General features: G+C 39.0%; 1 protein-coding gene across 1 annotated transcript in view; it reads left to right on the top strand.

Moving 5' to 3' along the window:
- CNTNAP5 (contactin associated protein family member 5) overlaps positions 1–26,811 on the top strand; it is an 828,648-nt gene that overhangs the window by 313,855 nt on the left and 487,982 nt on the right. Inside the window, exon 4 of the mRNA XM_045066473.1 lies at positions 19,625–19,772. Within this exon, the coding sequence (XP_044922408.1) occupies positions 19,625–19,772 (148 nt within the window). The remainder of the gene's footprint in view (positions 1–19,624; positions 19,773–26,811) is intronic.

Below are 26,811 nucleotides of genomic sequence, written 5' to 3'. Positions count from 1 at the left end.
TAGGTGATGCTGCTACCTCATCACGCAGACTCTCCCACTCTTGAACAGCATTACTCCCAAGAATTCCTTCCAGTTTGTTCTATGGTTATAATTTAAAACTATACAAAAGAAGGGGTATCTTTCTTTAATAATGACATGATGGTAATTTTCATCTTCCCCTTTCACCATTCTCCCTTTCTCACCATCCTCCTTCCCACACTTCGTGTGTTTATCTCTTTCTCTCTCTCTCTCTATATATATATATATACACACACATACATGTATATATAGAGAGAGAGATGATATAATATATATCATCATATATATATTATATCATGCCTCAGGGGCTTCAGTGTTCCTCATGTGATCATTCCCAAATATCCTTCCAGTCTTGTAGCCTCTTCTGATCATGCTTGGTAGATGCTGTCCTAAAATCGCACCAGTGCCCTCAACACCCACACCAAATACACAAGCTGCAGATTTGGCCTGATAAATAGAGCCTAACTGGAATGCCATCCCTCCACTGGGGACAGGCATTGGCTATTTTGGCTACCATGTTTCATTGTTAATTTTCTATCAGTCGTTATTCTCAAGGAAGAGGAAGTTTTTGTTTTTGTTTTAAATTAAATCTCTGGGTTTGTACTCTGAGATCAAAACAAATAGAATGGAGGCTAATTTTGAGTTCAGTCCATTGCCTTCTTATCTCAGCCAGTGTTTCCTGAGAAAACCAAGCCTGAGCTATTTAGCCAATAGCCAAAGCTATTTTGACCAATGCAATTCCCAGGAAGCAAGAGTGAGGGAAAAGGGGGTGGAGGAGGGAAAAGAGGGAATGGTGTTAGATAGGAGTGGCATTCCAAGCTGGCCACATCTCCTCATGGCTTCCTAGTAGCCTGATGCAGCCACTGCTCATCCTGACAGCAGGCCTGATGACTAAGGGGAGGAATATATCCAACAACTCTGTTGTTGATCAGTTACTCTCCATGTGTGAACTCCTCATATATTCAGTTGACCATTTGCGAATACAGACTGTGCCTCTGGGGCAGGAGCACAGAGATGTGTGGCTTGGGCTCCAGCCAAGACGCTGGCAGGCTGGAGCTGGGAGGGCTGAGGCTGGGAGAGCAGCTGCTTCCTGAGTGATCCTGCCCTACAGACGCAGCAGCCACCATAGCCACCAGAACTTGGGAGTCATGCAGAGTGATGTAGGAAAAACATTAGGGTTTGAATCCCATGGTCAAGAGAGAATTCTTGAGACCTCTTTAGTGCAAAGGGTTGATTTTATGAAAGCACAGGAACAGGACCTTTAAGCAGAAAGAGCTGCACTGGGGTCATGAGGAACAGCTCATTATATACCCCCAAGTTGGGAGAGAGTTAGGGATAGTGTAAGTCTCTAAGGAATTTTGGAAGCAAGGTTTCCAGGACCGTGAGAGGGCTATCTATTGTTGGGAAGAGTCATTTAGTACCATCTAATAAAACCTTAGTCATGAGACCCTTCAAATGTATGTAGGTAGGCCATATGCTTGGGGGAAGATTGCCAAAACATATCTTGGGGAGTTTAGAGATAAAGGAACTTTCCAAAGAAATTTTTATATGTTAAAGGTGGCTTACAGGATCCGAGTGGTAGTGGTGTCAAGCTAGGATTGCGTTTTGCCCTTAGCAAAGTATTAACATTGAAGCAGTTGAGTTCCTAGAGGAATGTCACTCTGCCTGTTTCAAAGACTTGTCAAAGGGCTATATAGGGAGGAAGGAAATTTTTCATCTGCCTTTGTTTCCCACATCACAGAGCACCAGGGGGCCTCTCTTGCACTGTAGGTGTGGGGCTCTGCAGGGAACTCTGGATGCGACTCATTATACCTCAGTGGGTTATGTCCTTCCTCCTTCCCGGGTTTAGCAAAAACCTTGGCTTTTAAGAAGCTGAGAGAACAAGCTTCATTCAGCTCAAGCATCAGTTTTCTCAGAGGGCATTTTGTGAGCCTTCATTCTAGGTCAGACACCAGGATTATGTGCTCTCATGGCATAGATAGCATCTTTCCTCCCCCTTCATCATCACACATTCATTTGTGTGACTACTAGCGCATTTCTGTCCTGGGCCTGACTTCGACCCTCGCTCAGGGTTGAGTTTTGCTCTCACCATTATCTCAGTGCTTCACAGAATGCCAGGCACGCAGAAGGCTCAAAGTTCATTCATTCGTGAGCCAAAGTGAATGAACGGGTGTCCATGAGACCTGAGAGACTAAAGGAAGCCATTTATCCAAACACATCTTTCCAGAATCTCGATTCAGTAAGCCAAGCTCAGTGTGGACAAAGTAAAGGAAAAAGAGCTGAAAATAAAACAGACAAAATACCTTTAACGTGGGGTAATGTTTAGGTAGAGATAAGAAATGCAATCAAAAAGTTTGAAAATCTAATAAAATGTTATATATATATATCTATATATATATATCCCTAAATTTGGGGAGAAAAGATTGTCTGCTGGAAATACTAACATTTCACCATTCTCCTTTCCAATCCCACTCAAAATAAAATTCTTCAAGTTTTTTTTTTTAATACTTTTTTAACCAGTAATAAGAACATAACACTTAATGTCTTTCTTACTCATTTGACACTTTTCACAGTCCCTGGTATGGTTAATTAGCCCATAGGTTATGTCTCTTGCCTTCTAAAATATGCTTTTGCTTCTATGTTTTTCACACTAGGACTAGTTTTTGACAGGCAAAAGGCACACATACACTTAACAAATAAATTAATTATTCACATAATAAGATTCTGGTATTAGTTGCTTTGAGACAAAAAAACAAAACCAAGGCATTTATACGTTTCACAGAGAATACAGATGCAAACAGATGCAAGGAATTGGTAGACCCTCCTTTAAAAACAAAAACAAAAACAAAACAAAACAAAAATAAACAACAACAACGACAGTGAAAACAACAAAGCATCGGTTGGTCACTGATGTGAAGGAGAGCCCCAAAGTCTCCTCCAGTTAAAGAATCAGAGGTCTAAGTGCCTTCAAAGTATGACTAATCATAGAAAAGGGAAGAGGATTTGGTTTGGTCTCCCAGTTAGCAAACCATGTGCCAGGCTTTCCCCTTGGCTTCGGATAATCCAGCTGCTGACCGAGTCAACTGCTAGATGCTTTTCATTTATTTATTGTGTGCATGCGTTCATTTGTGTGATTTTAGTTCCTAATCTGCATCTTCTAGTTCACATCTCACTGTTCTACCTCACAGGTTGGCAGGCAGCTCCGATGAGTGACTTCTGACTTCCTAAATTTCATAACATCTGTTCCACTCGATAGGAAAGTTGACTTTCCAGCAGAAGGTTCTCTACTGAAAAGCCAGAGCAGCCCACCAGTCCCTGCTTTTCTCCTGGGCTACACTTGCCAATCCAATCAGCTTATGAGAAAGGAGACCCTGGAAGACAAAGACAACTGGAGATAAACATACTGAAGGAAAATAAAGCTAAATACAGTCAGAGTCACCTGAGTAAACTGTACCGCCTGGAAAAGATTAATTTGTGTAGCAGCTAAGGGAAAAATGGTAACATGTTGAGTTGCATACTCTTCACCTGTATTGATAGAAAATACACATTCAGCTTTGTAGTGAGTTATTTTTTCTATGATTAACTCAAGAAGGAATTATTTAATCGCACCTGTGTATAAAGTCATTGAATGTTATCATGAGCAGTCCATTAAATAGTCGTTTTACACACCATGCATAAAAGATGCGCTAAAAATGCAGTTCAGCAATATTTTTGCACAAGATCAGGAAAACATATCCATTCCCCATTAAGGTAGAGAACTAGAATCAAGAGTATTGTAAACGCATTTCTGCAAGGAAGATACACTGAGAATTTGTGCTGGACATCAGTTTTGAGAGCTGTGGGTTCACATATTATTCTTCATTGTCCAGGAGAAATGTTAAAATTTTGAAGCTAAACCAGCATGGGTTTAGATTTTAAGTATGAATTACCAGAAGTGTGCCATGGAGAAGTCATTTGAATTCTGTGGCTCTGAGTCTTCATTGAGAGATGGAATAGATAAGTCTATGTCACAGAAACTGTTTAAGGAATTAGCTAAAATAACATATTTCTAGTGTGTGTGGGGGGGAATAAAGCTATTACATAACAGAGGCAAAATATTTGCTAAGAAGGATGTCTAAGGAATAAGACATTTTGCAGACTTAAGATATTTTAAAGGTTAAACTATTAACATATTTATGTTAACAAGGAATGAAATATAGAACTTTTAAACTGAGAGTAGACACAACTTGATCATAAAAATGGATGAACTTGATAAGGTCATCTTGTTGAGTTCAACCTATTGACCTGCTCACCTCACTTTGTATCTGGTGAATCTCAGGCAATAACAATAGAAGAAAGTTGCCCCCTTTAGTTGTTGCCCTTGGGAAATTGCTGCCTGCACTGGGGGAATGGTTATGTGGAAGCCCACCTCAATGCTTGTCTTTGTAATCTTTGAGTCTTTTGTTTTAGCGCTGTTGTAGAAACCCCAAATAGGACCAGTGACAGTATCATTAATCCAGAGCACTTGCTGTTCTCACCAAAAAAGGCAAGGTGAGACCAGGCATCAGGAATGAAAGCTGAAAAAGGCAAGGAGCAAGTCATCAAATGTTGCTTAGAGTGAGAAAGGTGACAGAGGACATGGATCTGGATGAAAGACACAGAGCAAAGTGACTTCTCTCGTCTCCGCTTTATGCCCAGAAACCTTAAAGTGAGGCATAAAGATATTTATCATGGGAACCTTTTAAAGGGCCAATTAGCATTTACTATATAGCAAGACTGCTTACTGTGAAGAAATGTTAGCAGGAATGAAGAACTATAAAAGCTGACAAGGAAAAGGTCAAATAATCTAAACAGGATAAAATGGTATATACTCAACAATTACCCCGATGATGGAGAGAAATGGCTTTGATTGCCTTTAAAAGGAAAACAGTTAAAAGGATGCTAATCTTTTAAGCCAGTTGTCTTTACAAGTCTCTAGGAATGGGTTAGTTAAATGAAATCTCTAAATAGCTCAGTAAGTGAGTTCACAAAACCAAAATCTCTTTAATGGAGACAGAGCTCTCATGCATTTTGACAGCCACACTGGAAATTAAGACTGAGATTATATCATAACAAAGTAAAGCCATGCTGAAATTTATTCACTCGATCCTGCTAGAGAATCCAGGATTCTCTTTCAGAATCCCTAGTTCCTGCACTGAATAATTTGCTCAGATATGTTTCCTAAGTGTACTATTTGAATAATTCTAACTTCTGGCTTATATTGTGTTTTGTTTTTTTTAATCAAAATAAAATACGGAAGGAAGGAAGGGGAAAAATGCTTTGCTGTGTGTCTTGGCAATTTGGGTATCAGGTTGACTGAGGAATTATTGAAAAGCACTTTTTGATTTAACACTTTCATAACTCTTCCTTACATATATTCTGGGACTTATGGACAATTGAGACCAATCTATACTGACCTCAAAACACTCCTAAAAGTTATTTGGCTTTTTACTTTGCTTTATAACCCATTTCCAAATTTGTTTTTAAGATTTTATTTTATTTATTTGACAGAGAGAAATCACAAGTAGGCAGAGAGGCAGGCAGAGAGAGAGAGAGGAGGAAGCAGGCTCCCTGCTGAGCAGAGAGCCCGATGCGGGACTCGATCCCAGGACCCTGAGATCATGACCTGAGCTGAAGGCAGTGGCTTATTCCACTGAGCCACCCAGGCGCCCCACCCATTTCCAAATTTTAGCTTATTTTATCTCTTGTTATTCTTCCTCCTGATCATTTAATCTAAACACAGGAATGAAAGGACATGGTTGAATGGGCATAGTTTTTGGTCAGATCTGAGCCCATGCATGTTTACTGCTTCATACTCTATAAAGTGTGGAGACCGTGTAAGGTGGCATGCCTGAGGTCCTGGTCAGCAGGGGCCTCCCTTCCCCCTAATTCCCATGTGGGATTAGCCAAACCTCCATTCCTCATGACTGGTCTGATCTCTAAATATTTCTGAGATGCTGAAAAATACTTACATGTCCCTCAAACCCATCCTGGCGGTGACCCTTCATTTCAGCCAGGACTCCAGGATTTTTTGCTGTATCAGGATTTATGTCTCCGTGTTCCTCCAAGTGAAGACACAGTTCCCTCGGAGAATTCTCTAAATATCAGCTAAACTCAGCTGTAGAGTTTGGACATAAGAAGGCAGCTTGGAAATAATAAGAAAATTACAATCTAGTAAAACTTCCGATTATCATGTGTTGAAGATCCTAGACCAGCTTGCTCAGCACCTCCAGCAGGCTGTCCTGGGGGGCATCTCTCTCTTTCGCCCCCGGCGTATCACTCTGTTGCACACACTCAGGTAATTGTCCTGACCCTACAGGGTGCCCCTGACTGGACTTCTCTGAAACCAAGAGGGCCACTCCCCTCAACTTACTCTAAGGGGTCAGAACACAGTTTCCCCCACCCCAGGCGCAGTCAGTATGAAGAGCAGTCATTGTCCCAGGTGTCACCTCACCCAAACCAAATCCTGGCTTTGCTTTGGGAGGACCAAGGGAACAACTGAAGCATCATATTTTATTTCTACAAAACAATTGTGGAATTTCCTGCTATACATGAATGAATCAGTACAGTCAGCTTTAAATAAGCAGTTGGTCCTGGATTCCAGCCACTAAGGTTTTAGAATGTTCGGAGTACGTTAGAGAACCCTCAGTGGGAGACATCACTCATATTTTAGGCGTATTTAGGCATTTCTAATGTGACTTAATTGTTACAGCTATTGTGTGCTTTCTCTAGCCATTAATAAAAGAGAATACAGAGATGGAAATAGGAGAGATAGAAATGATACATCACAAGGCCAGCCTCAGGAGCACAGTCCCTGGCAGAACGAGGCTTAGACCCCCAGGACAGATTGAGTCCAGCCTGGCCCATCCTGACAAATGACATATTATTAATGAGAAGGAGAAGATGGATAGTGAACATGTGACAAGCATTTGGTACATGCAGAACTACTATGTATTTTAGATTTTTTTAAAATTATTTTTTATTTATTTATTTGACAGAGAAAGAGATCACAAGCAGGCAGAGAGAGCGAGAGAGAGAGGAGGAGGAAGCAGGCTCCCTGTCAAGCAGAGAGCCTGATGAGGGACTCAATCCCAGAACCCTGGGATCATGACCCCAGCCGAAGGCAGAGGCTTAACCCACTGAGCCACCCAGGCATCCCTGTATTTTACATGTAATGCTGTCTTTCATCTTACAATGGCCCTGCACAGAGGGCCCTGATCCCCATTGGGCAGGGGAAGAGACAAAGACATGGAGAAGTAAGGTACTTGTGGAAGCCCCATTGTGATGCAGACAGGACTGCACTCCACTGTGTTGCATTTCACCCTTCCTTTTGAATGCACTCCTACCCTGAACCATGCTTTCTGCTTGCACTTCATAGGAATCCAGTGGAGCTCAGATTTAGGCTTACAATGCCATGAAAGAGTCAAGATGCCCTGTCATAGCAGTTACTTATTTACGTTTTTATGTGCAGAATAAAATACTTTGGATGTCACCCAGGGTAAATGCTAGGATCTTCCTAAATACGCTAGAGTCTTCCAAAAATTAAGTTCACTCAAGGAATGTAGATTCTAACAGAAACAAAGCAAACATGCCCATTGATAAAGCAAAGGAAAGAACAAGATGGAAAGTGGGGGAGGGGACAGGTGTACACTGTTTAAGGTCAAGCTTTAAGCATATGCTTAATACGTGATATTAGACAAGTGTGGATGTTATCAGATGGAGTTTTATATAAAATCCTGCACTGAAAAATGTTTGTTCTTTCATTGTAAAAGTCATGTATGTGCATGCATCACTATAATATAAAAGAGAAAGTATTAAGTGCCCTTACAGAGTTAGAAATAATATACAATTGCAGTTCAAAGGACAGGGAGACCATTGTTCCTAAAAAGCAACTGTGTGGGTCGGGGAGAACGGAAGCTTGAACAGAAGGGTAGCCCTGTGCTCACTCCCAGCTCCACTGCCAGGGACTCACCCGACCTCTAAGTCCGTCTCCAAAATGCCCAGAAACAACACAGGATGGTCAAGGACGGTTGGGAGAATCCATGCCTGGATTATCATCGACTTCCATAAATGTGAGCTGCCCTCCCTCTTTTGCCTGTGGAATTAAATGAATAAGGATTCATTTAATAAATAAATTGACATTTGAAATGGGTTTGAAAAGTAATTATGACCTAAGTAGTAATAGTTAACATTTATACGGGTAATATTTCAGGCCAGAACGTCATACTTGATGCAAGAACTATTCTAAGCAATATTCAAGCCATCTCTATGAATGTATGTATTACTCGGAATAATCCTTGCATGATACATGAGACTTGTGTGTTAACAAATGTACACACAGGAAACCCCCACCCACACACACTCATTTCCACCATCTCAAGGAATGCATTTTTATCCTCATTTTAAACTTGAGCAGGTATTAGTACAGAAAAGCTAAGTACTCGTCCAAGTCCTCACACCCAGAAAGGATTTTGAAAGTAAGCACAGGCTCCAGAGTCTGTCCTCTTAACTCCTTACTGATAAGCTGTGAAAGCATAGCAGGAAGGTGCTAAAAGAACATTCCGTGTACTATCTATGGCCAGCAACAATGATAAGCCCAGGTTTTGGAGGTTACAGGGCACGCAGGGATTGTAAGAAGTAAGACTCATAAAAAACAGAATAGGGGTAGCAAACAGGGCCTTGGATGACATGTGAAAGAGCTGAGAATGCCCCGTTCGACTTGGTTCAGACACGGTCAACAATGAAGTCAGATGGAGTGCGGAATTATCAGGCTGCGTGGTCTGAAAATGACTGTTTCAGTTTGGGGATGAAGCAGAGTACAAACAAGGCCTGACTGTTCCTTGACACAACGAGGTACAAATGCATCATCCAAGTTTAATCCTCTGATTCTTTCCGGAGCATGCAGACCTCCCTGGTACTTGAGCCCATTGGCAGCTTGGAGGCTGTTTGATGTTAGCAGTGGAAGCCACTGCACACTATTGGAGAAGAGCCCAACTATTTATAATTCCAGGAAATATTTCTATTTTTATAGAAAAATACAGTTTTTAAAAATATTTTATTTATTTATTTGACAAAGAGAAAGATAGAATGCACATAAGCAGGGGGAGTAGCAGCAGAGGCAGAGGGAGAAGCAGGCTCCCTACTGAGCAGGGAGCCCAATGTGGGGTTTCATCTCAGGACTCTGAGATCATGCCCTGTGCTGAAGGCAGACTTTTAACTGATTGAGCCACCCAGGCGCCCCTGGAAGAAGGAAGTTTTAATGTAGAATTTCCCTTCATCAGTATTATTACTCCCATTTAATAGATAAATAAACCAAGATTCTGAAAGACAAAATTAATGGACTTTGGCTATATATGAAGTAATGGTAGGAGGTCGTTTTCAAGGGTACCTCCACCCAAAGCCCAGCAGCTTCATACCACATCATGTAGTTGAGGAACCGGTAATACATCTCAAGAGGGATCAGGGATAATAAGTGAAATGAAGAATGAAAATATCATGCATTTCCCCTTTGCCATGTATCAGGTGCTAGAGACACAAAGTGATTCAGGGTGGAGGTCCTCAAGGTGATTGCTGTATACAGGAGGGGACCAGTATAATGCACAGGTTTCAGCCCTGTTGTTGGTGTGGTGCCATAACAGAAGACACAGCAGGGATCAACAAGGGGAGTGTTGCCAGCTTAAACAAGAGGTTGGGAAGAGCATAGCCCAGATCCTTAAAGAAAGAGTTTGCATGTGTGTTTGAGGGAAACTCTAGCAGAATGATACAGAAGGAGGGCATGGTAAGGACAGAAGCAGCAGGAGATGGTTTGGAAAACAGAGGGCTTTATGATAGGGCATACTAGAAATTAGATTTTTGTTTTTTAAGATTTTATTTGTTTATTTGATAGAGAGGGAGAAAGAGATGACAAGTAGGCACAGAGACAGGCAGGGAGAGAGGGGGGAAGCAGGCTCCCCACTGAGCAGAGAGCCTGATTCGGGGCTCCATCTCAGGACCCTGAGATCATGACCAGAGCTGAGGGCAGAGGCGCCCCTAGAAATTTGATTTTAAAGGTAATAATCTCTCTTGAAAGATTGATTAAATGGAGTAACACCAGAGGGAGAAAGATGATCTGGTGGCTATTGCAGTCACCCGGGGAAGAGCTGAAGAGCTGATGAAGGCAGTGCAGAGAAAGAACTGAGCCCTACACCAGATGTTTTCTGTGCCATCATTTACTCAGGGCCGCACCTCAGGGCTTACAGCAGACACCCAGGGATTTGATTTCAGGTTAGGAGCCAACCTGTCAGGAGAAATGAAATATGTTTGCATGTATTTTTTTCCTCCCTTCCTATCTCTTTCTTTCCTTTCTCCTTCATTCTTTTGTACAAGTGTCCCTTTTGGAAATGTGCACCACAGTGAGATACCACCTCACACCTGTTGGGATGGCCGTCACTAAAAAGATAACAGAGAAATGCTGGCCATGATGTAGAGAAAAGGGAAGGCTGGTGTCCTGTTGATGGGATTATAAACTAGTGCAGCCACTATGGAAAACAGTATGGAAGATCCTCAAATAATTAGAAATAGAACCACCATATGGTCCAGCAATTCCACTTCTAGGAATATGTCCAAAGGAGATGAAAACACTAATATTTATATCTGCATCTGCATCTCAACATTAACAGGAGCATTATTTACAATTAGCCAAGACATGGAAACAACCTAAGGGTCCATTGGCAAATGAATGGATAAAGCGAGTGTTGAGGTGCGAAGGGGCTGGAGGAAGGTGGTCAGAAGCTACGGATGAGGGATGTGACTCACAGCATGATGATGGCTGTATGCCATTATAGGAAAGTGGAGAGTTTTCATCACATTAATATGTTTTTCCTTTTCTTTTTATTGTATATCTATGAGATGATGGCTATTAACTAAACCTGTTGTGGGAATCATTTCACAATATAAGTAAATCAAATCACCATTCTGTATACCTTAAACTTATACAATGATGCATATCAATTATTTCTCAATAAAACTGGGAAAAAGTGGAAATTCTGATTTTCCCTAGGAAGGACCATTGCTTGAGCTACTCATAATTTAACAGAAAAAAAGCTGGAAGTCAGCTAAGAGCAGAAATGGAACAAAGGAGGAATGGAGAAGAGAAGTAGATCATGATAAACTTGGCCTATAACATGTTTTTTTCCAAAGGCTGACAATGAGCTAACATCTTCTCTTCAGAGTGCTAGTTTGAGATCCAAATCTCAGGAAAATGAGGGGGAAAAAAAAAAAAAGGACATGTGTTGTCTGCTTTCATGTTCCTATTTCCAGAGAAATCTGCTGTCTCTTCAAAGTTTCTATTCAGCAGTGTTAAATTATCTTGCGAGAAAATCAGCTACATGACAGGTGAATTGGTGCTTATCAGCTGGTGTACACATTGCTATTTGAAAGTGAGCCTGTAAAGCACTGTGGAGGCAATAATGGTAAGGACATGCTAGAACCTTTTAGCCCTCGCTTGGTCCTTGTAGGACTAGTATCAGGCTCAGCCTGTTCTCTGGACGATTAGATGTAAAGAACAGTGGGAACCAGACCTACAGTCCGCAAATAGCTTTTGAGACCAACAATTGGACCCTCACAGGCACAAAATAACATCAAGGAAGAAATATGCCCAGTGTGTATCATCTGCTCTCTCCTTGTGATACTTGTCCCTCAGGTAGTTTCTGATAGGCTGGATGTACAGGCTTTCTTAACTATATAGATTGAGAGTTCACTGTCCTGTGGTCTCTCTGAAGGGCTTTAGTATATGAATTAGGAGTACTTAAGTAGAAGGACACATCAGCTCCTTCCACAGTATGGGTAGGCATGATGAATGGATGACAAAGATGCGGTCCACATATGCAATGGAATATTACTCAGCTATCAGAAAGGATGAATACCCACCATCTGCATGGACATGGACGGAACTGGAAGGGATTATGCTGACTGCAATAAGTCAAGGAGAGAAAGGCAATGATCATATGGTTTCACTCATATGTGGAGCATAAAGAGTAGAGCAGAGTATCACAGGGGAAGGAGGGAAGATGGAAGAGGAGAAATCATAGAGGGAGACAAATCATGAGGGACTCTGGATTCCAGGAAACAAACTGAGGGCTGCAGAGGGGAGGAGATTGGGGATGGGGTAATCAGGTGATGGGCATTAAGGAGGGCATGTGTTGTGAAGAGCACTGGATGTTATACTCAATAATGAATCATTGAACTGTGTATCAAAAATTAATGTGCTATATGTTGACTAATTGAACATAACAATAAATAAAATAAAATTTGTTTCAAGAGAAAAAAAAAGAGCATTAAAGTCTGCTGTAGTTGGGGTACCTGGATGGCTTAGTCCATTAAATGTCTACCTTCAGCTTAGATCTTGATCTTGGAGTCTTGAGATTGAGCCCTGTGTCCCTCTGCCTATGCTCCTACCCCCACCTCGTGCTCTGTCTCTGTCAAATAAATAAATAAAATCTTTAAATAAAAAATAAAATGATGTCACTAGTGGAAGGAACTCTCATATGTAATATTGTTTTAATTCCCCCTTCAACTAATTATCTTTCATTGAGAAAATATCTTACAACTCCTATCTTTGGTTTGTCCACAGAAAGTGATGAATATGAACTTCTCTCAAGATGATGTTCTGTGCACATTTCTATGTGAGCACAATCCCTTTAAGGCATTCCATGAAAAGATAGCAGGGTTCCCTAATGAAACAAGTTAGGGGAAAAAATTGGATGCTTCCTTCATTCAAGAGACCTTTCTGGGCCTTACCTGTGATTCCTGAAGACCCTTCTCTCTTAGAGTTTGCAGTGCATGGACAGAGACAAACAGTAAAGCAAGATTTGTTTTTGAAGGAAGATAAAGCAAGATAGGAGAACAGGAGAGGGAAAAGGAGTTGGCAAGATCCCCTACTAAAGCCACTGTGTGCGCATAAAGGGACTGGAGAGCTCAAGTCTTTTCATCTTGGTTTGTACCCGTGACTACCCTGGACACAGTGGTCAGTCCCTTCCTAGCTCTGGGCCTGGCCCTTTACTACAATGTCCCTTCCCTGTGGCTCCTGTAATAAACCAGGCCCTCCTGGCAACCCCCATGCTCAGTTCTCTATTTTACTGGGGAGGAAGTTCAGAAAGCTGCTTAGTCCTTTTTCAGAATTCAGAAGAGGGAAAAGGCATTGCTTCTCTTTGCTTTCATGGAGTGTAAAAAGTCTAATTTTACTAAGTGGATATTTCTGTTTTGTTCAGTTGTGCACCATATAGTCAAGCTGCCATACATGTTGGTTTTCTAGTTCTCAGCCCAGAGATGGGAACATAAATAGATGACACTGTTGTCAACAGTTGCTTTATTACCCCTTATACTTAATGTACTTAATGTACATTAATGTACTTAATGTACTTAATGCAGCAGAAGTCACATAAAAAGCAGAAGGAGGAATTTTTGTGTCGTGTGTGTGTATGTGTGTGTGTGCATATCCTCATATTTAAATAGATACTTATCTGTACATACATAGTGTCTTCAAGAATAATAGGGGTCTGGATCATCCAAGTCCATGGACAAAAAGTTGTGTTTTTATTAGCTGTAGATTGATCCTGATTTTCACATTATTAGTTGATCCCATTTTATTTTCTACAAAATGTGACCCAGATTAATAATTGTCAAAAGGAAATTTATAACCTGATTGTATGCATAAGGTTCCTATTGGTATAGGAAAAGTTTTGAGCAACTTAACTCAGAAACGTCTTTTGAATTAATGATGGTTTGTTGTTAAAGCTATGAGTAGGCAGAGACCAGTGGTGGTTTGAGGGCCCTTCAACTTCGACTTTAACATAGCTTTAACAATGTCCTTTGTACCTCTTGACATTCAATGAACTCTCTTTGCACTTGAGTTATTGATGGGATTGTTTTCATGCAAATAGATAACAGAGGAACACACTATTTTATTAAACTAGGAGAACAATGTGGAAATGAGATAGAGAATTAATCATCTATTGGGAGAAGTAAAGGCAGAGATTCAGATGTCATGGCTGTGCTGTCCTACAGAAACCAGCTCTTCCTGCCTGGGGCTAGGTACTAGTTTCTAAAGGCACTGTACTGGTGCCTCCAATGGGAGAGGCATTTAATGGAGGACATTATCTTTAATCTTTGTAAGTTATTCACTAACTTCTGCTGTCAAGTCTCAGTATCTCCCTTTACTGGGAATAAGCAAGAATGCATGTGATGGGTTAGTGCATTTGGAGGCTTCATACCTGATGAGATTTTCATGCAAATAACTTTAATATGGGTAAATTAATAATAAAGTGACCAATATTAGGACTTCACATTGGATTCCATTTCCTGAACTGACCACACAGTAACCACGTTTCAAGAGGATGACTGGCAGTTAAGTAGAAAGTAGGAGCAAAATGACAATTGACCATTGACTGCACAAGAGCATGTGTGACAAAGGTTGTGTCGGGTTTTGATGGGAATGAGGAAGCATTCATACCTCATGCTGGAAGGCATTCCTACTGACAGAAACCAAGGAGGAAACAAATATTCTTCAGTGATACAGTCACATAGCCTGGAAAGAGAAGAACACTTCATTCCTAAGAGAGGGGAACAGGACATGAGTGTGTGATTATAACTAGAAGGGCTCACTTGAGAGTCCCACTCCACCTGTGGTCAAGGTCAAGTGCGAGTGATAGTTTTTCTCTATGGTTGCTCTGAATCCTTGAGTTATTCCTCTCTGGAGGCCATAAAGACAAAGGAAACAGAGTGGACAGTGGCATGGATTAGTTTTCCTCTTTGCCAACTATTGGGATCAAGAGATGGGGGGGCCCGTTCTTACACAGTGATCAAGTTCATGGTGGTCTTCTAGCCCAATTAAATAACTGCTCCTATGAAATTAAAATAGATATACAGCATCTACACTTATAATGATGTAATTATGTCATGGATACCATACTACAAACGAGAGTAGAATAGAAAAGATCCAGCAGTTTAATTCTCCTTCTTACATCCCTAAAATCTAGCACTTAGGCAATATAGTCAATGGTACTGTAACAGTGATGTATGGTGACAGATGGTAACTGCACTTGTGTTGATTATGGCATAACATATGAACTTGTCAGATAGCTTTGTTGTACACCTAAAACTAATGTGACACGTATGTCGATTATACTCAAATTAAAAGAAAAAAAAGATAAAAAAAACTAAATACTAAAGAAAAAAAAAAAGAATTCCTGTCAGCCAGTAGTGTCCAGTGACTAACACTGATCTCTCTCATTTCCTTCTCTATAAGTGCCTCTCTGAAATCCATTTCAGCACATACCCCTGCATAGCAGTTTGGAACACTGAAGCCGGAGTAGGTTTATCAATTTTAGATTTAACTCTGCAGTTTGCATGTTAATTACCCTCTGCTTTATTAAATACAAAAAATGTATTTCTAATTAGCTCTGAGCTGCTAGTCCTTCCTTAGTTTTAGTTTGTACTTTTTTTTCCCTGGGAAATACCTTTGAATGTCATTCAGAAAATTTAAGTATGATTGACAAATGCCTTCCACGGGGCTTGAGAGTATTAATAAGTCACTGCTTCAGAATATACTCTCACAGAAAGTTATTTTTACACAGAATTTGTGATTGGAATCTCTTTCTCTCTGTGTGAGTGTATTGTGTGTTTCTGTGAGAGTCTATTATGTGCACTGTCCATTTGCATGCAGTATTTAATGTAAGATTCACAGCTGCCTTAGAGATTTTATTTTCACTCTTCTGATGAGAACACCAAGAGTCAGAAAAGTTGTGTTCCTTTGCTCATGCATTCACTCAGTGAGTTCAACAACTTACTAATAACCCTGTGAGCAATGTTAAAGTGCTGTTTGTAGAATTCACTGATTTTGAGATATCTATGGTGTACAGGTTTGGTTTGGGTTACTGAATGCCATTTCAACTGTACCTTTAAGAAATACTGTGTTCATGCACTAAGCATTCCAGTTTAAAATAAGATACAGTCTATATCCCCAAAGGAATTACAGTCCTAGTACCTTGCTGTGGACGCCAGAGTGAATCTGCAGGGTGGTTAGGAATAGCACTCAAAGCTCATCTCCTTTCTCTCTCACTCTAATGCTTCTTTTAAAAAAGACTCTTAGGCAGCATGGTGTTTGGCAGAGCATCAGACTTGAAATAGGTCTCCCTGAGAATTCCTGATATTCCCTGTCAAGTTTACAGAGGCAAAATTTGGTTGTTGCACCTGTTAGTTATTGCTCGAGACTGTAGTTAAGCCAATTAATGACATCTTCCCTCTGGCAGACACCTGGTTGCTTGCAATCTTGCTGCCAATCAAAGTCATCAGTGGGATTGGCTCAATGTGATGTATTTGCTGAAGCCAAATGAGTTGCTCTGGCTAAGCCAGACCCTTCCATTTTCTATTGATAAGCGCCAGTGTCTGTCCCATCTTAGACTCCTAGTTTGTGCCTATTATACTTAACTGCCTAGTAAAGGGTACGAAGAGCATCATCATCTTCATTATGACCAACAATTCTTCCATTCATAAGCCAAAATGTTGTTTACTGTCAAGGAATGAACGTCTTAGTGGAAGTTGCTGAATACTGACTCTGGCACTCTCATTTTCTTAAGTATTCTCTTCGAGGCTCCCACTGGTGAGCCCTGTGCTATGTGGTTGTTTTTTCCTAAAAGCACACAGGAACTCAATTTCTGTGATCCTTACACTTCTTAACTATAGGGGAAGAAAGATTAACTAGTGCACTGTGTTCTTATGTAGGGACAAAATCAATGAACAGCTTTGTCAAGAACAATATGCATAATGTTTTATAATAATAATAATGATGATGCCGCTATTCATCCCACAGTATGACAACAGTAAAAGGTCTGTGCCAAAATTCAGTATATTACTGCTTGATGTGGGGTGAGAACAGAACAAACTACTCTGAGAAACAGTATATATAATGATGCTCAGAATTAACCTCTCTGATTCCGAGGGTCTACTAGTGAGGTGGAAAACCCAATATGGGCTGGCTACACGATTATAAGATGTAGTGCAATTTCAGAAAGTTTAAATGTACTTGTGCCATGGTGGGGGTGATGCCTTTACTGAGGAAGCTGCCTCAAACTTCCCCATAATATATGCAGTGAGCTTAAAACATACAGAGGTTCACCTAGGATGTGTCTGTTGTGGAGCAGCCCTTCAAAACTGGTAGCTATTATTGTGCCAGGGGCAATATTTAGTTTCAGAAACCTGGCATATGCAGGTGATAATGGGAATTAAATCAGAGAGTCACTGGGCTTTCATCAGAGTCTCTATAATCCAGTCACAACTTGATAATTTCTTTATTTAAAATTTATGATCCAATTTAAACTCTCCAAAATTAAGTTGTCTCATCTTGAAAATGAAGATAATACAGATTTTCTACCTCACAAGGATGTTCTGTTTAAATGAGTTGATGGATGGTCTTGGTAGTCATTTTCTGTCTCCCAGCATCAAGAAAATGACTCCTCTGGTTTCTATCACCAGAGCTTAGTTCTGCACCTTCTAGAACTTCATGAACATAGAATCATGTGGTATGGGTATGTGCTCTTCATGGCTGGCTTCTTTAGCTCAACACATGGTTTGCTGTAGATGCTGATGTATTTTTTAACTACTGAATAGTAATCCGATCTACTAATGTTCTGAGTTTGATTTACTAGTTTTCTAACTTCTTGGGATGGAGATGTAAATTTTGTTTTAACTTCACTTCTTCCTTTTTTATGTAAAAAAGCATTTAAAGCCGTACATTTTCTTCTAAGGACTGTTTTAGCTGTGTTCCAGAAATGTAGATGCAGTGTTTTTACCATTATTCAATTCAAACTATTTTCTAGATTCCATTTTGATTTCTTCTTTGACGTATTATGGGTCATTTAGAAGTGTGTTGACTAACTTCCAAACATTTGAGGGTTTCCTAAATAATTTTTTATTATGAATTCTGAACTTAATTGATCAGAAAACAAAGTATGCTTCTTTATGGCTTAGAATAGGGTCTTTCTTAATGAATATTCCATGTGTGCTTAAAAACAATGTATCTAATCTGTAGTTGTTCAGTGTTCTATGAACATTTAGGTTGGTTTCACTGTTTGAATATTCTGTATCCTCACTGGCTTTTCCCCCAACTTGTTCCATTAGTTACTGGAGGAAGATAATAAAAGTCAACTGTAATTGTCACTACTTTGTACCTCCTCCACCCTTTTTGTTTCTGTCAGGTTTTGCTTCTTATATTTCAAATCTCTGCTGTAGGTGCAGACACTTTTATTTTTCTGTTTTTTTTTTTTTTTCATAATGACTTAGCCCTTTGTAATTTTAGAGTCTCTTGGTATCTTGAAATGCATCCCCTTTGTTTGATATTAATACAAAAATTCTGGGTTTCATTTATCTACTGTCTGCCTGTAATACTTTCCCCATCCTCTACTTTCAACCTGTCAGTGCCTTTATTATTTAAAAAAAAAAGTATCATATCAAAAGTACAGAGATGGGCCTTCCCATTCTGTCCAGCCTGACAATTTCTAACTTTTCATTTGACTTTTTGCTCGTTTTTCTTTTAATGTAATTATTAGTTTGGTAAAAATTAAGTCTACTAACAATTCCTTTTTTCTTTTTCCTCTTTGTGATTTATTCCTTTGTTTTGCACTTTCTGCCTTATTTTGTGTTAAACTGAGCTTTTTGTTGCTGGTTTGTTGTTCTTATTTTTGTTATTTTTTATTATTATTATTATTACTATTATTTGGTATCCCATCCTTTCTCTTTAATTGGCCTTGTGGCTATACCTTTTTGGTTTATGTTTATGCATCTTTAACTTATAATGTTTGCATGAAATTTCTATTATATCACTTTGTATACAATGTGGGGCCTTATACTAGTGTAATTCTATTTACCCTATATCCCATTCTTCATAGTTTTATTGATACATGTTTACTTTTATTTCATAATACTGTATCTCATAATACATTTTTATTTTTCCTCTAAACTGTGAATGAACTTTAAGATGTTTAGGAAAAGAAAGCTAGTCTTTTATTTTTAGCCACATATTTATCCCTTTGAGTACTCTTCATTCCTTCTTTCCTATAACTTAACAATTCTACCTTGAATCAATTTCTTCAGACTGTATAACTTATTTAGCAGTATTAGCAGTGGGGAGTGTAGAAATTATCTCACCTTTTGTTTAATGAAACTGTTTATTTTTTCTTCAGAACTGAAAGCTATTTCTGTTGGGTATAGAATGCCAAGTTGATGGTGTCCTACTTTCAGCATTGATTGTTCTCTCCCATTTCTCATGAGAAGTTGGATGTGATCCTTATTGTTCAGTTGTTATCTTTAGCAGTTGAGCTGGCTTTGGGGGGGTGGTAGCTTCAATGCATCAGTAGGGTTTTACATTATTCTTTGAGAAACTCCCTCCCCTAAATTCAGAATTTTCAGGAGAGTCAGATTCTATTTGGCATATGTGAGAACTTGAGGATTTTCTTGGAGTAACATGTGGATTTGCAATGATGTTCTTTGAACTCAAGCATGGGAAGGAGATGCAATAGTATCCTAGACCTCACTGGGGCTCCTTTTCTCTCTGCAGACCTTTGCAGGAAACATGAATGCTGACAGCGTGATGCACCACAAGTTACTGCACTCAGTGAGAGCCCGCTTCGTTCGCTTTGTGCCCCTAGAATGGAATCCAAGTGGAAAGATTGGCATGAGGGTGGAGGTCTACGGATGCTCCTATAGTAAGTGTATGCATGAACCCTCGCGCTGGTGTGTTGTGAGCAGCTTTCCCTATATGGTATCAGTTGATCTACACTGAGATGGCAATCTCAATTGTTTTAAAGTCTTTCAAGTCCCTAATAACTTCTGCACATTTGAAAATGTAAAAAAACTCCTCTGTCTAGGAATGAAGGAGCTTTGTGGTGATAATATGATAAGAGCTTAACAACACCTCAAAGGTCAAAGTTAAGAGCTCTTGGAGTTTGAATATCATTTGTCCTTGAAGTAGAATAGCAATTTGAGCTCCATTCTTTCCCAGAAGTGGAGTGAAGTATTATAAATTCACCCTTCCTTCAGAACCATGAGGGAACAAAGTTTCTCCCTCTTCACTTGTTCTAGAAGTGGAGGCAAAGGAACATTTCAACCCAGTGTAACCCAGGGAATGCTTCTTTCCTGGAATTATGCTAGCCATCTATTCATTTATGAGTTGTTGGTACATGTGGAAGTGGTTCTCCATCTTGCAAATAAAAGTTATAAATGTGGGTAGAGCTGGCAATCACTCAAGATTAAAGTAACAATTATGCAAGAAATGTAATCATTCCTATAATTCTCCCCTATACATTGTCATCATTATAAATTATTTTTCATTTTTTAAAATTTATTTTTATTAACATAGTATATTATTTGCCCCTGGGTTATAGGTCTGTGAATCATCAGACTTACACATTTCACAGCACTCACCATAGCACATACCCTCCCCAGTGTCCATAACCCAGCCACCCTATCCTTACCCCCTCACCCCCAGCAACCCTCAGTTTGTTTCGTGAGATTAAGAATCTCTTATGATTTATCTCCCTCCCAATTCCATCTTGTTTAATTTTTTCCCTCTCTACCCCCATGACCCCCTGTCCTGCCTCTCAAATGCCTCATATCAAAGAAATCATATGATAATTGTCTTTCTCTGATTGACTTATTTTGCTTAGCATAGTACCCTCTAGTTCCATCCACATAATTGCAAATGACAGGATTTGGGGATTTTTGATGGCTGCATAGTATTTCATTGCATATAGATATAACACTTCTTCTTTATCCGTTCATCTGTTGATGGACATCCATTTCCCCCCCCATAGTTTAGTTATTGTGGACATTGCTACTACAAACATTTGGGTGCACGTGCCCCTTCAAATCACTACATTTGTATCTGTAGGGTAAATACCTAGTAGTGCTATTGCTGGGTCATAAGGTAGCTCTATTTTCAACTCTTTGAGAAACCTCCATGCTTTTTCCAGAGTGGCTTTACTAGCTTGCAATTCCCACCAAAAGTGTAGGAGGGTTCCCTTTTCTCCAAATCCTCTCCAACACCTGTCCTTTCCTAACTTGTTAATTTTAGTGATTCTGACTGGTTTAAGGTGGTATCTCATTGTGGTTTTGATTTGTATTCACCTGATGCCAAGTGATGTTGAACATTTTTTCATGTGCCTGTTGGCCATGTGAATGTTGTCTTTGCAGAAATTTCTGTTGTCTTCTTCCCATTTCTGGATCAGATTATCTGTTCCTTGGGTGTTGAGTTTGATAAATTCTTTACAGATTTTGGATACTAGCCCTTTATCTGGCATGTCATTTGCAAATATCTTCTCCCATTCTGTCAGTTGTCTTTTGGTTTTGTTGGCTGTTTCCTTTGCTGTGGAAAATCTTTTGATCTTGATGAAGTCCCAATAGTTCATTTTTGCCTTGCTTCCCTTGCCATTGGCGATGTTTCTAAGAATAAGTACTCTGGCTGAGGTTGAAGAGGTTGCTGCCTATGTTTTCCTTAAGGATTTTGGTGGATTCTGGGATTCCTGGGTGGCTCAGTGGGTTAAAGCCTCTGCTTCGGCTCAGGTCATGATCCTTGTGTCCTGGGATCAAGCCCTGCATCAGGCTCTCTGCTTGGCAGGAAGCCTGCTTCCTCTTCTCTCTCTCTCTCTGCCTGCGTCTCTGCTTACTTGTGATCTCTGTCTGTCAAATAAATAAATAAAATATTTTTTTAAAAAAGATTTTGGTGGATTCCTATCTCACATTGAGGTCTTTCATCCATTTTGGTCTACTTTTGTCTGTGGTATAAGGAAATGGTCCACTTTCATTCTGTGCATGTGGCTGTCCAATTTTCCCAACACCATTTTTTGGAGAGACTGTCTTTTTGCCATTGGACATTACTTCCTGCTTTATCGACGATTTGTTGACTATAGAGTTGAGGGTCCATTTCTGGACTCTTAATCTGTTCAATCTTAATTGAACTATGTGCCTGTTTTTGTGCCAGTACCATACTGTCTTGATGATAACAACTTTGTAATAGAGCTCAAAGTCTGGAATTGTGATGCTGCCAACTTTGGTTTTCTATTTCAACATTACTCTGGCTATGTGGGGCTTTTCTGGTTCTACATACATTTTAGGATTATTTGCACCATTTCTTTAAAGAAAATTGATGGCATTTTGATAGGGATTGCATTAAAAGTGTAGATTGCTCTAGGTAGCATAAACATTTTCACAATATGTGTTCTTCCAATCCAGGAGCATGGAACATTTTTCCATTTCTTTGTGGCTTCCTCAATTTCTTTCATGAGTACTTTATAGTTTTCTGAGTATAGATTCTTGCCTTTTTGGTTAGGCTTACTCCTATGTATCTTATGGTTTTGAGTGCATTTGTAAATGGGATTGACTCCTTAATTTCTCTTTCTTCTGTTGGTATATAGAAATGCAAGTGATTTCTGTGCATTGCCTTTATATCCTGATACTTTACTAAATTCCTGTGTGAGTTATAACAGTTTTGAAGTGGAGTCTTTTGGGTTTTCCATATAGTATCATATTATCTGCAAAGAGTGAGAGTTTGACTTCTTCTTTGATGATTTGGATACATTTTATTTCTTTTTGAATTGTGATTGCTGAGGCTAGGACTTCTAGTACTATGTTGAATAGCAGTGGTCAGAGTGGAAAGCCCTGCCATGTTCCTAACCTTAGGGGAAAGCTATCAGTTTTTCCCCATTGAGAATAATATTTACTGTGGGTTTTTCATAGGTGGCTTTAATGATATTTAGGTATATACCTTCTATCCCTACACTTTGAAGAGTTTTGATCAAGAAAGGATGTTGTACTTTGTCAAATACTTTTTCAGCATCTATTGAGAGTATGATATGGTTCTTGTTCTTCCTTTTATTATCACATTGATTGGTTTGTGGATGTTGAACCGACCTTGCAGCCCAGGTTAAATCCCACTTGGTTTTGGTGAATAATCCGTTTAATGTACTGTTGGATCCTATTGGCTAGTATTTTGGTGAAAATTTTTGCATCCATGTTCATCAAGGATATTGGTCTATAATTCTCCTTTTTAATCGGGTCTTTGTCTGGTTTTGGGATCAAGGTAATGCTGGCCTCATAAAATGAGTTTTGAAGTTTTCATTCCATTTCTATTTTTTGGAACAGTTTTGAAAGAATAGGTATTAATTCTTCTTTAAATGTTTGGAAGAATTCCCCCTGGGAAGCCATCTGGCCCTGTCCTCTTTTTTCTTGGGAGATTTTTGATTACTGCTTCAATCTCCTTACTGGCTATGGATCTGTTCAGGTTTTCTATTTCCTCCTGGTTCTGTTTTGGTAGTTTATATTCCTCTAGAAATGCATCCATTTCTTCCAGACTGCCAACCAGTACTGGATATAGTTGCTCATAATATGTTCTTAAAATTTTTTGTATTTCTTTGGTGTTGGTTGTGATCTCTCCTCTTTCATTCATGATTTTATTAATATGGGTCCTTTCTCTTTTCTTTTTGATATGTCTGGCCAGGAGTTTATCAATCTTATTAATTCTTTCAAAGAATCATCTCCTACTTTTGTTGATTTGTTCTACTGTTTTTTGGTTTTTATTTCATTGATTTCTGCTCTGATCTTTATTATTCCTCTTCTCCTGCTGGGTTTAGGTTTTCTTTGCTGCTCTTTATCCAGCTCCTTTAGGTATAGGGTTAGGTTGTATATTTGAGACCTTTCTTATTTCTTGAGAAAGGCTTGTATCCCTATATACTTTCCTCTCAGGACTGCCTTTGCTGTGTCCCACAGATTTTGAACAGTTGTATTTTCATTTTCATTTGTTTCCATGAATTCTACTCTTTAGTAGAATGCTCTTTAGCCTGTATTTGTGTTCTTTCCAACTTTCTTCTTGTGGTTGAGTTCTAGTTTCAAAGCATTGTGGTCTAAAAATATGCAGGGAATGATCCCAATCTTTTGGTACTGGTTGAGACCTGATTGGTGACCCAGGATGTGAACTATTATGGAAAGTGTTCCATGGACACAAAAGAAGAATTTGTATTTTGTTGCTTTGGGATGGACTGTTCTGAATATGTATGTGATGTGCATCTATCCAGTGTGTCACTTAAAGCCTTTATTTTATTTCTTTGTTGATCTTTTGCTTAGATAATCTGTCCATTTCAGTGAGGGGGGTGTTAAAGTCCCCTACTATTATTGTATTATCAATGATATGTTTCTTTGATTTTGTTATTAATTGTTTTATGTAATTGGCTGCTCCCATCTTAGGGGCATAGATATTTAAAATTGTTAGATCTTCTTGTTAGACAGACATTTTATGTATGATATAGTGTCCTTCCTTATCTCTTATTATGGTCTTTGTCTCTACACCTAATTTATGTGATATAAGGATTGCCACCCTATCTTTCTTTTGATGTTCATTAGCATGGTAAATTGTTTTCCACCCTCTCACTTTATTTTATTTTTTAAATTTAATTTTACTTTTATAGTACTTTTATAGTTCCTCAAACTCAACACTGAAACAACAAATAATCATGTCAAAATGTGGACAGAAGATATGAACAGATACTTCTCCAAAGAAGACATATAAATGATTAACAGACACATGAAAAAAATGTTCATTATCATTAGCCATCAGGGAGACTCAAAACCACATTAAGATGCCACCTTACACTAGTTAGAATGGTCACAATTAACAAGACAGCAAATAATAAGTGTTGGAGTGATGTGGAGAAAGGGGAGCCCTCTTATACTGTCGGTGGGATGCAAGTTAATGCAGCTGCTTTGGAAAACAGTGTGGAGATTCCTTAAGAAATTAAAAATAGAGCTACCCTCTGACCCCAAAATTACATTACTGAGTATTTACCCTAAAGATACAGTTGTAGTGAAAAGAAGGGCCATATGTATCCCAATGTTATAGCAGCAATAGCCACAATCACAAAACTGTGGAAAGAGCCAAGATGCCCTTCAACAGATGAATGGATAAAGAAGATATGGTCCATATATACAATGGACTATTATGCCTCCATCAGAAAGGATAACATCCCCTAACTTTAAATCTGGAGGTATCTTTGAGTCTAAAATGAGTTTCTTGTAGATAGCATATCCATGGGTCTTCTTTTTTTATCCATTCTGATGTCCTGTGTCTTTTGATTGGGGCATTTAGTCCATTTACACTCAGTGTAACTACTGAAAGATATGAATTTAGTGCCATTATATTTTCTGTAAGGTGACTTACTGTATATTGTCTCTGTTCCTTTCTGGTCTGTTAATTTTAGGCTCTCTCTTTGCTTAGAGGACCCCTTTCAATATTTCCTATAGGGCTGGTTTGGTTTTTGCAAATTCTTTTAATTTTTGTTTGTCCTCAAAGCTTTTTAACTCTCCTTCTATTTTCAATGACAGCCTAGCTGGATATAGTATTCTTGGCTGTGTATTCTTCTTGTTTAGTGTTCTGAATATACCATGCCAGTCCATTCTGGCCTGCCAGGTCTCTGTGGAATGGTCTGCTGACTAATATTTCTGCCATTGTATGTTACAGACCTCTTGTCCCATGCTACCTTCAGGATTCTCTTTGTCACTGAGATGTTAAGTTTTACGATTCGATCATTGGGTGTGGACCTATTTTAATTGATTTTGAGGGGGATTCTCTGTGCCTCCTAGAGTTTGATGCTTATTCCCTTTGCCAAATTAGGAAAATTTTCTGCTATAATTTGCTCCAATATACCTTCTGCCCCCTTTCTCTTTCTTCTTCTTCTGGGATCCCAATTATTCTAATATTGTTTTGTCTTATGGTATTACTTATCTTTCAAATTCTCCCCTCATGGTCCAGTAGTTATTTGTCTCTCTTTTGCACAGCTTATTATTCTCCACCATTTGGGCTTCCATATCACTAATTCTCTCTTTTGGCTCATTTATCCTAGTAGTAAGAGACTGCATTTTTTTATTGCACCTCATTAATAGTTTTTTTTTCAACTTAGTTATATTTTAGTTCTTTTATTTTTCCAGAAAGGGATTTTGTTTCTCTAGAAAGGGATTCTCTATCATCCTCCATGCTTTTTTTTTTTGAGCGCAGTTAATACCTTTATATTCATCACTCTGAGCTCTAGTTCTGACATATTACTAATGTCCATATTGGTCAGGTCCCTTGCTGTCAGTACTGCTTCTTATTTTTTATTTATTTTTTTGTGTGGTGAGGTTTTTTTTTTTTTTTTTTTTTGCCTTGTCATTTTCTCTAGATAAGAACAGATGAATGAGAGAACAGTATACCAAAAAGGTAGCACCAATCCCAGAAAGATATACACTAACCAAATCAGAAGAGACCCAAAGCCACGGGAAAAGAAGAAAGAAAGAAAGAAAGAAAGAAAGAAAGAAAGAAAGGTATATAGGTAAATAGACTGGTGAATAGAACAGAGCCACAAACTGGATTTTGGTTGTATCTTTGTCTGTTAGAAGAAACTACCTCCAACAATTTTAAAGAAAGAAAAATTTATATATACAAAAATAAGGGTAAGCATGATTAAGGGATGGAATATAACTATAAAGATGAAAATTTAAAAAGATTCTTGAAAAGGAATTGCTAAGATAAGAAGTTGATTGAAAAAGGAAAAGAAAAAAAAAGAGGAAAGAATGTGATCAGGCTGGAGTCTAGATCAAAGCCATGTGCTAGATTTATGGTATAGTTTGATGTTTTGGAAGAAATTGTATCCCAAAATTTTAAAGAAAAAAAACTATATAAGTGACTCTTAATCTCACAAAACAAACTGAAGGTTGCTGGGG

Source organism: Mustela putorius, unplaced genomic scaffold, assembly GCF_011764305.1.
Source record: "Mustela putorius furo isolate JIRA1106 unplaced genomic scaffold, ASM1176430v1.1 tig00003867_pilon_pilon_pilon, whole genome shotgun sequence".
NCBI lineage: Eukaryota > Metazoa > Chordata > Mammalia > Carnivora > Mustelidae > Mustela > Mustela putorius.
The sequence above is the reverse complement of the archived record's forward strand: the minus strand, read 5'-3'. Positions and strand labels throughout refer to the sequence as shown.